The 15,384-nt window shown below is 41.2% G+C and overlaps 2 protein-coding genes across 2 annotated transcripts; both read right to left on the reverse strand.

Annotated features, from left to right (window-relative positions):
• Nucleotides 1-71: 71 nt before the first annotated feature.
• LOC107117682 (olfactory receptor 10A4-like) lies at nt 72-950 on the reverse strand. Its single transcript, XM_015419839.1, has one exon. It carries the CDS (start codon nt 948-950, stop codon nt 72-74), a length of 879 nt encoding a protein of 292 aa, XP_015275325.1.
• Nucleotides 951-6,045: 5,095 nt separating this feature from the next.
• Nucleotides 6,046-6,894, reverse strand: LOC107117683 (olfactory receptor 10A7-like). Its single transcript, XM_015419840.1, has one exon. The coding sequence runs from the start codon at nt 6,892-6,894 to the stop codon at nt 6,046-6,048; it is 849 nt and encodes a 282-aa protein (XP_015275326.1).
• Nucleotides 6,895-15,384: the final 8,490 nt, after the last annotated feature.

Below are 15,384 nucleotides of genomic sequence, written 5' to 3' on the forward strand. Positions count from 1 at the left end.
ATCTTTTAGTGAGGGGGAAAATATCATGTACAGAGAAACAAAACAAATGAGTAGAACTGGACTCTCATTCTCTACAGCACAGCTGATTTTGTTTTGATGTTTAAAAAACAAGAATTCTGAAATGCTGCATGGTCAGCAAACTTCCTGAAGCCCTTCTCCATGGCTTTCTTCACTTCCTTGTTCCTTAGACTATATATAAGGGGATTAACCATAGGAGTCAAGACTGTGTAGAAGAGGGAGAAGACTTTCTTCACATATCTCAGGTTCCTCGAACGTGGAAGCATATAGACAAGCATTAGAGTTCCATAAAAAAGGGCAACCACAGTGAGGTGAGAGGAGCAGGTGGAGAAGGCCTTTTGCCTGCCGGTGGTGGATGGGATTCTGAGGATTGTCACAATGATCAATATGTAAGATGTCAGCGTGAGTAGAAAGGGAGGCAAGGTGAATGCACAGGCAAATATGAATGAAGTCATTTCTACAATGGAAGTGTCACTGCAGGAGATTTCCTTTATGATGGGGGATAAATCACAAAGGTAATGATCAATTTCATTGGGGCCACAGAATGACAAAGAAGTTATTGAAAAGGTTGTGCTTGTGCTAACTAAAATCCCACTGATCCAAGAAATGGCTGCTAAATGCAGGCACAACTTGCCGTTCATGAGGGTGGTGTAGTGCAGTGGTTTGCAAACAGCTAAGTACCTGTCATAAGACATCACAGACAGGAGACAACATTCAGTACCTCCCAAGCAAGCAAACAGATAAAACTGGATGAAACAGGGTTTGACAGATATAGTCCTTTCCCCAGTCAGAAGACTCGCCAACATTCTGGGCAAGATGGTTGAGCTGTAGCAGGATTCCAAGAAGGCCAAGTTTCCCAGGAAGAAATACATGGGGCTTTGAAGATGTTGGTCAGCCAGAACTAGCAAAACAATGAGGAGGTTTCCAGACATGGTCACCAAGTAGATCACAAAGAAGAACAGGAAAAGAAGCAGCTCCAGTTGGGGGAGATCTCCAAATCCCAAGAGGATGAATTCAGAAACAGTTGTTTGGTTTTGCCATTCACCATTTTCCATGGGCTGCATCTCAAGGAAACAAAACATGACATATTTGATAAATGATTTGGGAGTACATTTTGTTTATCTCAGATTCACATTTGTGAATTCCTGGGGCAATATGTGGTAGGTACAGCTCTTGGATGGTTTAGAACCAAATCATTGTCTTTACTGGGTTGGATCCAATGACTCCCTTTTGCTGGGTTGGATCCAGCAACGTCCTGCTATCTTGGCCTGGTTTACAGTCCCCAAAGAATGAGGTGCTATATTGTTGAGATGGTTGAATGGAGTCCAGTCCTTCACATTTCTGGTGATAGATTCCAGCTATGAAAGTTCCATCACATATGCAAACAGAAAACTAGCCATCTGAAAGACAGTTGCATCATGATAATGGAATGTGCAATTCTACATATAAAGTGCCCTTCTTAGGTTATTTTTTTAACTAAATAAAAAATGTCACTAAGGAATCTTGAGCATGTGTTCAACAAAAATATCAACAGAGTGTTCAGTGGCAGATTGAAAAAAGAAACATTTCCATAGTGGGGATGATTAGAAAAGGGATTGTCAAATGAAGGTTCAGTATCACAATGCCCATCTATAATTCTGAGCAGCCACATTTGGAAGACTATGTACAACTGTTGTCACTCCATATCAAAAAGGATAGTTGGACTTGTTGCAAGAAAAGACAACCAGTTCAAACAATTGGTTGAAGCACCTGTCTAAAAGAAAGGCTAAAACATCTCTGGTTTTGTTGTTTTAGAAAAAGAGGAAGAAGGATATGATACTGGGAGGGGCCACTGCTTGCTTGGTGGTATAACCTCTGCCTTGTATGCAGGAAGCCTCAGGTTCAGTCTGCGGCATTTCCAGTTAAAACACATCCATGGAGAAGGTGATGTGTAAATTCTCTATCTAACCTCTGCTGCCAGTAAAGTAGACAGTACTATTCTTGATAGACCTGTGGCCTGACTCAGTATGAAGTAGCTTCCTGTGTACATATGTATGTGAAGTCTAAGTTTCAAGCATCATTGGGAGAAAATGTAGACAATGTTTTGTTCTCTCTCACAACCTTAGAGTTTGGCAGTCACCCAATGAAGTTGCTTGCCAACAGATTCAGACAGATGAAAGTACTGCACACAGTTCGTAAACAACTTATGGAAATTGCTGCCACAAGGTATGGTGGTGGCCATGAGCTTAGGTAGAAATCGCAAGATCTGTAACCTTTAAAAGAAATTGGAATCATTCATGAAGGCTAGGTCTGTGAATGGCCCACATTGCTAAACTGAACTTTCAGATTTCAGGTCAGTTAACCTCTAAATACCAATTGTTACAGGAACCAACTGTCCGGCTGGTATTTTCCCCAGATGTATTACATTCGGCTAGATAGGTCCTTCATTGGAATCAGCTCCCCATCACTACTACCACTCAGTGATTGGCCTAAAAAGCAGCACGGAACATTTTAAATAGGTTGCCTCCATATGTGCATAACTGCCCTCAAGTCAAAATTGACTTATGGCAACCCCAGCAAGAGGTTTTCAAAGCAAGTAAGAAACAGAGGTGGTTTACCATTGCAGAGTCTTCTTTGATGGTCTCCCATCCAGGTACCAACCCTGTTTAGCTTCTGAGATCTGATGAGATCAGGCTATACTATGCCACCTTCCATCCATTGCCTCCATAAGAAAATAATAATCCCTCCATGTGGTAGACCAGCAAGAGAATAATAAATCATTAAACCATGATTTACCGTGTGGCTGAAATAGTTTCATGAAGCTGTAGAAGGATCTGTTCCGTAGCCTAAAGCCACAGCTTGTTGTTCTCCATAGACACATATGTTACATACTTAGTCCTATTGAAAAGTCTCAGTTTCTTGTTGTTTCCACTCCAGTGTACATATTCCTTGTTTTTCAAATAGTGTTTGCTAGATAACTTACATCTCTGCCTTCTCTTTCTAAAAAGGTTTCCTTTTAATACTGTCAAGCCCTATTTAATTTCACAAGAAGATACATGTCTCTACTGAATTATTATATTTATTCTTTGTAGGAAAGTAGAACATTTCCCTTGATGTTTTCAAATATACCCCTTGCAATCTAATGGGAAAGCCAAGCAGAGAGGGCCTATGGCTCAGTGGTACTATACACGTTTCATGCGGAAGGTCCCAGGTTCAATCTCTGACTTCTCAAGTTAAAGCTAGCAGACATTGGGAAAGATATTTTTGTAAACAACCCTGGAGAACTGTTGTCAATCAGAGGAGTCAATACTGAATGACATGGACCAAGAAGGGAATTAAGGTTTTAACCAAAATTCAAACATAACCATGTATAATAAAGACACATGATTGTTGGCCTCCCACCAACCATGCAGTTCTAAAGACTTCAAACCACTCAAGTTTCCTTGAAATAACAATTTTTGCTGATTCCTACCTCCTACTGTGGACCCTTTGCTGTTCCCCTGGATCTTCAGACTCCCAAGAACAAATTTTGGGGGGTAGTGGTCTGCAACAACCATTGCCCCTTCTTTAGAAAAGTCAAATGTAATCAGAGGTCATTTCGGGGGGATCGGGGGGGATCGGGGGGGATCGCAGTTCCCCCGGGTGAGGTACGGGGGGCAGGGCACATGATGAAGCCACGCCCCCTGCTTCTGGCCGCCCCGCTTCCGGCCCTCATTTAGCCAGGAGGAGGCAGGAGAAGAGGGAGGGAAAGTTGCTTCCTCCCTGCCTCTCCCCACCCCTGCCTGCCTGGGGCCAGGGAGGGCCTTCGCGGGGCTTCCTTGCACTCCCGCTGGCCTTGCAGGTCCACCGCCGGGCCCCTCATGGGGCTCGGCAGTGGAGCTGCAAGGCCGGCAGCGACGGCCGGAACCATTGGGGGCGGGGTGTGTGGCCTTATGACACACTTCCGATGATGTCAGGGGGTGTGACCTTATGACACACTTCCGGTGATGTCAGGGGGTGTGGCATATGCTAATGAGTTATGCTAATGAGTTCCCCTAGCTCTTTTTCTACGAAACGACCCCTGAATGTAATTAAGTTTCCAGAACTGTATAGTGGGACAGAATGGATGGTAGCACAGAAATACACAGAAAGACACACAAATTCAAGCTCCTAAATTTTTCACCCTTCTATGTTTTTACATGGCAGTCCAAACCTGTGACTTATTGTGTTAATTAAGCTATGAGTTACAGTTTGTATATCTTATTATATATGGTTTATCAGTGTTAAGACACTAAGGTGAATTTTTACAGTACAACCTACTTGAGCTGAGTTTTAGGATCAAAATGTATTTAAAGCCAATTTATCCTATTTGTGTCACTTGCCAAAACTGCAGGATGTCAGATTACTGTTGTCATTATTCTGCTAAAGTAATCTTTTATATCAACAGCAGAAAGCAACCGCATTCATTTATTTCTTTACCGTACTTATTGTCTGCATTTTGACCAATGCTGTCAAAATGATTAACAGGATAAAGAATGACTTATCATTATCCATGCAACAAAAGCGGATGGAGAGAAAAGAGGAAAATAAGTACATCTTTTGGGTAAATCTGATGAGGATAGTGGTGATGGGAGGAAAGTGCTGTCAAGTCATAGCTGACTTATGGCAACCATGTAGGGTCTTCAAGATAAGAGATGTTCAGAGGTGGTTGGCCATTGCCTGTCTCAATATCACAACCCTGGTGTTCCTTGGAGGTCTACCATCCATTTACTAGTCAGTACTGCTTAGATTCCAAGATCTGTACAGGGGAAAATATTTGCACAGTTGCATGCTGACCAGTGATTGAGATGATTTCTGAAGGCATTAGACAACTCCTTCACCAACCAAATGAACCAATGAACTTCACCAGTATGATGGTGGGCACACGAACTAAGTGACAGACCCACTGGCAAATCTCATTACCAGAAATACTTTCTCTGATCCTTACATGCACAGGAATTACCTTAATGAGGAAACAGAAGGTTGTATCCATCAAACTTTTCTGTTAATCAAGCTGGAGGAAGGAAGTGTTCAATGACCACCCCTCCTCCCCCAAAAAAAGCTAGGCTGGGGACCATGGAACATATATGAACAACAGCTATGTGAGGAGGGGGCTGGATTATGGAGGAAACTTGTGTGAGGTTGGGTGAAAAAACTGACTGGAGGAAATCTAGGATTTCTACAGCAGTAACCCATTCCAGCCAATTGCACTGGCTACCAAATTGTCTGGACACACTTTGGGTTGCTAATTTGATCCTATGAACTCATCCAGGCATGGGATCTCAAACAGCAACTGCACTTTTATAAGTGTCTATGTTAAACTATGAGAATCAATGGGTGAAATAGTAGCCTTTAAGTCATTCCTTCACTCCAAATTTACTTTCCCTAGAAGAACCCATTCAAAGAGAAACAGAGCAAATTTTGCATTTTGGTTATTAACTTTAATACATGATAGCAGGTAAGAAACAGGAGGAGTGTGTAAAGAATTGAAACTTTTTATACATTTACTTACTTAATTTATATTTTACTTTTTATTTAAAAACAACCCACCAAGGCAACTTGCAAGCATTAACAAAATTACAAAAAGAGATCAATAACATTGACTAGCAATAGAAACAGTAAAACAAACAATGGAATGAAAAGCTAAAGTCAATAATCTATCAGATATATTTAGCATTATTTATTTAGTTCATTTCTTTCTTGTCTTTCCTCTTCCTTCATCTATTTCATCCTCACAACAACCCTGTGAGGGAGATTTGCTCTGAGTGTGCATGACTGGCCGAAGATTATCCAACTAACTTCATGGCAGTGTGAGGATTTGAATCTGAGTCTTCCAGATCTTAGTCCACCAAGAGTAACCAATATACCACACTGGCTATCAAATGCATGACATTCAAAAGCAGTAATTGTTTGTATGCCTCAAAAATCCATCCATCCATCCAATAAAGACTTTTTCTTCAGAAAGAGAAGGAAATAGCCAACAGCTAATTCACTAAATCATGCCCAATCCCTGTTGATTCATTTCAATGTCTAAAAACTAGCTTTTTGAAATATTATGTAGAATGAGAGCTTCCTGATCCCTTTTCCCAAAGCTTCCTTCACCTCTTTGTTTCTCAAGCTGTATATCAGGGGGTTGACCATGGGCGTTAGAACAGTATAGAAGAGAGAGAAGATTTTCTTCACAAATCTGAGATTCCTGGACCTTGGGAGCATATAGACCAGCATGAGTGTTCCATAAAACAAGGCAACCACCATAAGGTGAGAGGAGCAGGTGGAGAAAGCCTTTTGCCTTCCAGTAATGGACTGGATTCTGAGGATAGTAGCTATGATGAAAGCATAGGATGTCAGGGTAAGTAGGAAAGGAGGTAGGGTAAAAATGCAGGCAAATATAAAGGCAGAGAGTTCCACTAAATGTGTGTCACTGCAGGATATCTGTTTTATGTCAGGGATTACATCACAGAAGTAATGATCAATTTCATTCGGGCCGCAGAAAGATAACTGTGATACCCGGACAGTTATGCTTGTGCCAACCAAGATTCCGCTTACCCAAGATCCAGCTGCCAGCTGCATGCATAACCTGCCATTCATGACTGTGGCATAATGCAATGGCTTAGACACTGCTAAGTACCTGTCATAAGACATCACGGACAGGAGGTAGCATTCGGCTCCTCCCAAGAAAGAGAAGATAAAAAATTGTATCAAACAGGCTTTGACAGATATACTTCCATCACCTGTCAGCAGTCCAGCCAACATCTTTGGCATGATGGTTGTGCTGTAGCTAGACTCTAAGAAGGAGAGATTGCCCAAGAAGAAGTACATGGGAGTGTGTAGGTGTTGATCCACTGCAACTAATAAAACAATGAGGAGGTTCCCAGTCATGGTTGCTGAGTAAATTATGAAGAATAGTACAAAGAGAAGAATCTGCAGCTTTGGGAGATCTCCAAATCCCAAGAGGATAAATTCAGACACTGCCGTTTGATTTTGCTTTTCGCTGTTTGCCATCGGCTGCATCTTGAGAAAACAAAAGACTCAGTTTAATATTTTTTGCATGAGGGAGAGTATGTCTTTTGGACCAGCTTTAAGAATGAGAAGAATCCCTACAAAATACATGTCTGTGTATAAAGTTCTGTCAAGTAACACCTGACTTTCGATGACCCCAGCAAGGGGCTTTCAAGGCAAGTGAAACACAAAGATGGTTTGCCATTACCTTCCTCTGCAGAGTCTTCCTTGGTGGTCTCCCTTCCAACTACTGACCATACTTAGCTTATGAGATCTGATGCCTTCCCGCCCATATAAAAATCCATGAACGTCTATCAAATCATCCATTTAAAGAGCTCAGAACCAAGTCTCGGACCTACCAAATTATATTTGAACACCTGGTGCTCTTTTAAACATCATTATCTTAAACATCATCTTAAACATCATATGAGTGAACATTTGCAGAATCACTGTAACCAAACAGAGATGGTTCAATAAATGAATGCTTGTAACATTGCCTAGAATAATAACTATTACACAGTAGGATGGGCATCACTTTGTAGTCTTCTGCAAAGTAGTAGTCTTTGGAGACGCATCCAAGGTAGACTTTATTTTACTGCACATTATGGTGGGCTTGGTTCTATACCTATTTCTGGCATTAGGGGCAGCAGGAATGTCATTGCGCATTCCCTGTTCCCACAACAGCAGCACAATCTCCTGTACATGTGGAGGATAAAATGTCACACAACCCAAATCTGAAGCCCCCACTCTGAAATCTTTTCATACAACCATCATTTTGACAAACGGGTAGGGAGGTAACTACTCCACAGTACCAAATGCTAGATATCTTGAATGATAACTTGTAGGGGAAAGGACAAACCTCACCTTTTAGCATGTCTGTTTGATCATCAAAAGAATGAGGTGCAAAAAGACCATATTTCCAAGTGATGGTGTCATAGTTCATGGTGATAAATGTTTCAACGCTCCCCTCCCCTCAGCAGTTGGATCTATCCCAGTTTCTTGTATGCTGATCATTGCTAAAGACAGCTATTCCATGACTGATGGTGCTGTACTAAAGATCTGTAGCATTTTCTCTCTACTTCTTTTCTCTCCTCCTAGCCTTTAGATATTTACCCAGTCAGAAACTCTCTTACCTCTCTGTACTCATTCCTAAGAGTTCTGTTTTCTGATCCAAGGCCAAGCTCAGTCCATAATAAAGTGACTTTCTGTAGAATTCTAATTTATATACTACACTATGAGGTAGACAATGTCTCTTGATAGTTCTTGTATCAGGTGCTGTAAGGCACTCAAAGAAATCAGATTTCCAGATGGGAGTTAGGTTTTACTCCCTCAGCAGCAGTAACCTCCACCATTTGCAGGAGCTGAGAAAGTCACAGCTTTGAACATTCTGTCTAGGGTTGCCAGCCTCCCGGTGGGGCCTGGGGATCTCCCTCTTTTACAACTGGTGTCCAGCTGACAGAGATCAGCTCCCCTGGAGAAAATGGCTGCTTTGAAGGCTGGACTCTATGGCGTTGTACCATGCTGAGGCCCCTCACCTCCCCAAGCCCCACCCTCTCCTGGATCCACCCCCAAAGTCTCCAGGTATTTTCCAACCCAGACCTGGCAACCCTAATTCTGTCTGATGCTCCATCTGCATTCTACCACTGATTTTGTTTACCTGTTTATTTTCACCATCATTTGTCTCTTTACTGTTCATTCCATATGATCTCCAAGATTACTGTGCAGGTAAACTTGGTCTAAGGTGGTACAATGAGGCCTGGTCTCTGAGTAAGAAGAAGAGAAGAAGAAGAGATTGGATTTATACCCCGCCCTTCACTACCCAAAGGAGTCTCAGAGCGGCTTACAAACTCCTTTCCCTTCCCCTCCCCACAACAGACACTCTGTGAGGTGGGTGGGGCTGAGAGAGCTCTGACAGAAACTGCCCTTTTTCAAGGACAGCTGTGCCAGAGCTTGTGACTGACCCAAGGTCACATCAGCAGGTGCAAGTGGAGGAATGGGGAATCAAACCCGGTTCTCCCAGATTAGAGTCCGCGCACTTAACCACTACACCAAACTGGCTGCTAGCCTTTAGGTGGTACCTGGAATTACCCCAGAATTACAAGTAATTTCCAGTTCAGTTTTCTTGAAGGAAATGGGAGCTCCAGAGGGTGGACTGTATGGAGTTATGTCCCTACTAAGCTCCCTCCCAGTGGCACTTATTATATGAGGAAAGAGCCTCAGTCCTCAGAGACACTGAAAAATAGTCTAGTAGCCCATTTATTGAATCACACGCTGCTATATTTCTATGTTAAAATATATCTGCAATATTCCAGAACCTTATCCTTAATGGTTTAACTTCTGGTCTCCCTGTATGCCATTGTTCCATCTCATTGATTCTATTCAAAATGGTCCAGATAGGCAGATATTACTATAGTGGATTTTGGGACTCAGTGGAAGACTTAGTGGAGGATTCACTGTCCTTAATTTTTTTCAGAACTAATTCTATACCTCAAATATGTAGCCTACCTGGCCCATTGATTAGGAGTCTTGAGCAACTGGTAGAAAAGGAAATGTTATGCCTTTTGGTGTAGTGGTTAAGAGCCAGTTTGGTTCCTGGTTAAGAGTGGTGGACTCTAATCTGGAGAACCAGGTTTTATTCCCCACTTCTCCACATGCAGCCAGCTGGGTAACCTTGGGTCAGTCACACTTCTCTCAGAGCTGTTCTCTCAAGGGCAGTTCTCTCAGAGCTCTCTCAGCCTCATCTACATTGCAGTGTGTCTGTTGTAGGGAGAGGAAGAGAAGGTAATTGTAAGCTACTCTGAGACTCCTTCAGGTAGGGAAGGGAGAGGTATAAAACCAACTGTTATCCTTCTTATTCTCATCTTATCATGGATATTTATATTTATTTATTTATTTATTCATTCATTCATTCATTTGATTCATACCCCACCCTCCTCGCAAGCAGGCTCCCCACAAAGCAGGCAAAGTAAGCCTCACTCAAGGTGAGTCTGGTTTTAATCCCAGTTCTACGAGACAGACCTTACCTTCTCTGATTTATAAGGCTTGAAAAATATTGAATGTATTGATTGATAAAAAGTATACCCCATCTTTCTTCCACAATGGGGCATTTCAGGTAGCACACAGAACATCAAAATATATATTAAAACAATGTATTATAGAATGATAAAAAATCAGCAGTAATTAAACAACAACAATAAATCAATACAAATATTATACATAACTGGGCATGAGGATATACAGACACTCAGTTAATCACCAAAGGTTCACACAACAAGGACAAATTTTGCCTTGCACCTAAATGTCTACTAACATGTGACCATAGCTGGAGTGGACCACAGAAAACATCTTTTGTTTGATGGGCACCTGTCTAACTTTTGAGGTCAGGAACATCAAGACAAAGGACATCTGATGATTTTCTCAAATGATGAGAAGGCTCACAGGAGCAAAAAAAAAAAAAAGAGAGAGCTGTGTTCAGCCAACTTTTCCAATGGTAAAAAAGGGAAGATGATGTCTCCATTAATTATCAAAAGGTTATGTCTGGGGGATTATTGGAACTCCATGGGTAAAAAACCTGTAGACACGGGCTGTAGTAAGGAGTGGCATTAGGTGAGAAAAAGTAAAAGGTCTGGCTTAATCCAATCCAAATTGACTCTACAGAAACTCTGATCCAAAGCTATTTTGGACTGTAAAGGCCATTGCTAGCACTTTAGATCAAATCCAGAAACACACTGCAAGTTGGCAAGTATTTAAGAACATATGAAATATGCTCACTACTATGAGATTTTGTAAAAAAAAAAAAAAGGTCCACTATATTCTAAACTAATTGAGGTTTTGGAATGCTGTTAAATGGCAGCTCCACATACAGTCTTCTAGCATGATTAAACTGTAGAAAGTTTATTCTTTTCCCAGAGAATCTGCACCTGATGTACCAACTAGTTGGAAGAATATCTTTTGAGCTACAGATACCAGTCATGCATCTATAAGTAATACAGGATGCAACATCCCTCACAACCTGTGAACCTGCTTTTTAAAGAGACTATTCATCATCAGTTGGATATCAGCTCCATAGAGTTGTCTCATTGTGAATAATCCCTGAAGGTACTTAGTAGAAGATAGACCTTAATAATTTTACAGAGTTCAATGTTGTTTTTTAAGGGAATAAGTGTGCTGGCTCTTCAGAGGATGCACGTGTGTTAATGTTTTGTCCTGTGCAGGAAAGGAAGGTTGGGAATATCTTTGTACCAGTTAAATAGTATCTGGACTGAACTTTTGTTTCTCCTCTATTGCATGTATTTAGCCTGGATGTGGTCAGAGGAATGAGCCTTTGGCATGAGCTGAAGGGCAAGAACCGAAGGGCTCTTGATCCTTGGATCTTAGTCCCATCTTGCAGCATGTGACCTTTACTGAGCAGGCCTAACTGATCTGTAACCACCCAGGAGTTGGAGTTGTGTTGTATATTCCCCCCCCCCATTTTTCTTAAGCGCAACTTTGATAAAACCAGCTCCCGAATATGTTAGTGTCAACAAATAAGAACAGAAAAACTAAAGCCAGAGGACTGGTCAGAATTGTTGAAAATAAACTCCTGTGATAATTTCCTAAGTAAGAACCCATCATACACAGGGGGAAATTAACCACATAAATACAGACAAAAGCAATAGACAATCCATACATTCCCATGGATTCCAGTTTCTCTAAAATTCCCGTGGGGTGGAAAATCTATTATGGTGTCATACATGTTATAAGCCTCTTGCAACCCCTTCTCATGGCCTCCTTCACTTCCATGTTTCTTAGGCTGTATATTAGTGGATTGACCAGAGGAGTCAACACTGTGTAGAAGAGGGATAAGACTTTTTTTACATCTCTTAGGTTCTTGGATCTGGGTACCATATAGACAAGCATCAATGTTCCATAATACAGGGCAACCACAGTGAGGTGGGACGAGCAGGTGGAGAAGGCTTTTCTCCTCCCAGTGGTGGAGGGGATTCTGAGGACAGAAACAATGATGAAAACATAAGATGACAGGGTGAGGAGAAAGGGAGGTAGAGTGAATGCACATGCGAATATGAGACCTGATAGTTCAAATAAATGAGTGTCACTACAGGAAACATATCTTATGTCGGAACTAATATCACAAAAGTAGTGATCAAGTTCATTAGGGCCACAGAAGGATAACCATGATATTTTTACAGTCAAGGTTGTGCTGACCAAAACTCCACTGATCCAAGATACAGCTGCTAACTGGAAACTCAATCTGCCATTCATCCGAATTGCATAATGGAGAGGCTTGCATATTGCTAAGTACCTGTCATAAGACATCATGGAGAGGAGGTAGCATTCAGCACCCCCTAAACAAGAAAAGATGAAAAACTGTGTGAAACAGGCTTGGATAGATATGCTCCCACGACCAGTCAGGAGTCCAGCCAACATCTTAGGCAGGATGGTGGAGCTATAGCAGGATTCCAGGAAAGACAGGTTTCCAAGGAAGAAGTACATAGGAGTATGAAGCTGTCCATCAGTTATAACGAGCAGAACAATAAGGAGGTTCCCAGCCATAGTAGCCAAGTATGTCATTAAGAACAGCAAGAAGAGAAGACTTTGAAGTTCAGGGAGGTCTCCGAATCCTAAGAGTATGAATTCAACAACAGCTGTTTGATTGTGCCAGTCGCTGTTTGCCATTGGCTGCATCTTGAGAAAGCGAAACACACCACTTAATATTGTATTACACATGATGGGGTATAACTTTTGACCCCACTTTGAAATCAGAAAACACTTTCAAAACACATGTACATATGGGTATGCATGATGCACTTGTGTAGGTGACAACCAGAGTATGGTATCATCAATCTGTACATCATACTCCTTTTACCAGTATATCATGCTATTCAACAAAAAATGAATTAATTTGCATATATATATTTGGGTATCTCCCATCTTAGCTAGTGTCAATGGCTCAATCGGGGAGTATTTGGCTAAGAGAGTATAGGATACCAGCTCACATGGTCTACAGGGAGCGCAAATGAAAATTGCAGTCTTGCATTTGAAGTATGTATTTTCATGTAAAGCCCCCCCCCCCAATAATTAAATCTGGAGTCTAAAATTATCGAATCACCACATTGGCTATTGTGTTAGATTTTTCTCCCCTCTGTTGCTTTCAAACACAGTATGCTATCATCTAACATTTCTGAATGTATCAGCTCTGATATGCGTGTGTGGGCACACACACACAACCACACAAATGTATACTAGGAATTGAATCCTCTTTCAAAATTTCACTCTTTAAATATTCAATACAGTTTTCTCTCTACAGTTTGCAGGTGGGGGTTGTTTGTGTGTGTGTTTGTTTTTGCAGTTTCATATTTCTCCAATTATTTGAAAAAGGAGAGAGGGAGAAGTTAAGAAAAAGCATATTCAAATCACTACATATAGATGAAGAAGTGTAGATGCTGATAGCCCTATCCTAGCCATGTGAACTTGGAAGCCACTTTTCACAGATACTACCTGAATTTACTTCTTTGTAACTGTTTAGGAATGCAGCAGAATGCAGCATTAATCATGCAATAAAGTTACTGTCAAAATTATGTTCTGGGAAACCCCTTGAGAGCTGAGAGTCTTCAGAGGAGAAGATCAGTAGAACAAGGCAATTTACAATCCTGACCAGAATGACAAAATCCATTAAAAGCAAATGGGTTTACAGGGGCATAACTTGCTTAGGACTGTGTTATTAGGTAGCATGGCTGTCACTGCCAATCTTCCCCTGTTAATACACAGCTACAGGGAGAGGTGGGGATGTGTTTTACAGGGGGATAGTGTGGCTCAGCTGAATATGCATCTCAGATTCTCAGAATATGTCTGAAAATCCTCCCCAATAGATGAGACAAGACAGTTCTTTAAACCCACCACATCCCTAAATGGGATGGGATTAATATTCCAGTTATTCCGAATGCATTCATATTTTGTTGGAGGACCTAATTTCCAAATAATTATGCATCATAATGAACCCTTGAGAATAGCTTTCTCTGGATGGCATCCCCATGACATCAGATACCTATGGCAGAAAAAAGAGAAAAGAAGCCATTGCATTTTTAGAATTTTTTGCATTATACAGAAAATCATGCTGTGGTCACCCTAAATGCTAATGCCAATGGTTCTTGAAAGTCCTGTAGCATTATTATTGTTGGCACAAATCGCCTAATGATTTTGTTCCCAGTCCCTAAAACTACAGACTCCAAGTTGGGTTAAGTAAAGGGCTTTTTAAATTTAATAGATTGACTGCATCGCCTTTATTCTTAGTCTCTATTAGTTCTGATTCCCTAAGAGGCTATACAACAGTCTCAGCCTGCCTCAAAGCTCATAGCGATAATGAGACAACTCTTCCTGATTTTTTCTTGCCTGCACACCAAACCAGCCTGATAGATGCTTGTCACACTCTGCCAGTGCCAGTCAACAGTCAAGCTTAGGTGATGATACCTAGCACTGAGACAGTTCCCCCGGGCCCTCTCTGGTCAGCCTGCAGTATCTATTCTGTGGAAATGCATCTTCACTCCCTTTCTTCTACAGGATCCATAAATCAGTTCTGCTGTGTTGTGTGTTTTTTCTAAGTTTAACCTTTTTAAATTTAACCAACTCCTTTTATCTGCTTTTGACTCTGGGTTCTAGACAGTTGGCTTAACAGAGTATTTTCTGATTCTAAATTACTTCATGCATTGAGTCATACCCCAGTACTGGGAGGAAATTGGCAGGCTGAAAGAGAGAAAAAGACTTGGAAGCCTGGATTCCCCTGTTTCCTTTGTTTGCAATATACTTGGGCATTATAAGCCCTTGTGGATCCCTATTGGGGAGGAAAACAGCATATAAACACTTAAATAAGCAAAATCAAATCAGACTATTTTCCCTGTGTAAATACTGGGGGAGAACTTTTATTCGTCAACAGCCTTTATCCCACATATTTTGGTGAGGAAAGGTTACATTAAAGGCTTTAATACATTTAATTGTAATAAATATTAAATATTGGGGATTTGGGGCTCTTACCTTGTAGGAAAGGAAAACCCACATTTTTCTTCCCTCACAAAAGGATAGATAAGCAATAAGGTAATATTTCCCTAACACATTGAATCACAAGTGTGTAATAGATAGTGTCATCTAAACAGAGTCATTCCCTTCGGAGACTGGTGACTTCATTGGATTTACGTGTGCATAACTTGTGCTCAGGTTGCCACTTTAAAAGTATTGTTCATTTTTACAAAAGCTTTATCTATAGCTAAATATTCCCCATTTCCCCCCTCCTGTTAATTGAATAATGTATACTGGTTGCCCCTGAAGAGGGACTGATTACATATGTTCCCAAATCTTTTGAATCACTGTCACTTACAT

Source organism: Gekko japonicus, unplaced genomic scaffold (assembly GCF_001447785.1).
Source record: "Gekko japonicus isolate JY-2015 unplaced genomic scaffold, Gekko_japonicus_V1.1 scaffold2688, whole genome shotgun sequence".
NCBI lineage: Eukaryota > Metazoa > Chordata > Lepidosauria > Squamata > Gekkonidae > Gekko > Gekko japonicus.

Excerpts from the sequence above, each read along its gene's own strand:
- LOC107117683 (XM_015419840.1), bottom strand. The coding sequence starts at position 6,894 with ATGACTGGGAACCTCCTCATTGTTTTATTAGTTGCAGTGGATCAACAC.
- LOC107117682 (XM_015419839.1), bottom strand. The coding sequence starts at position 950 with ATGTCTGGAAACCTCCTCATTGTTTTGCTAGTTCTGGCTGACCAACAT.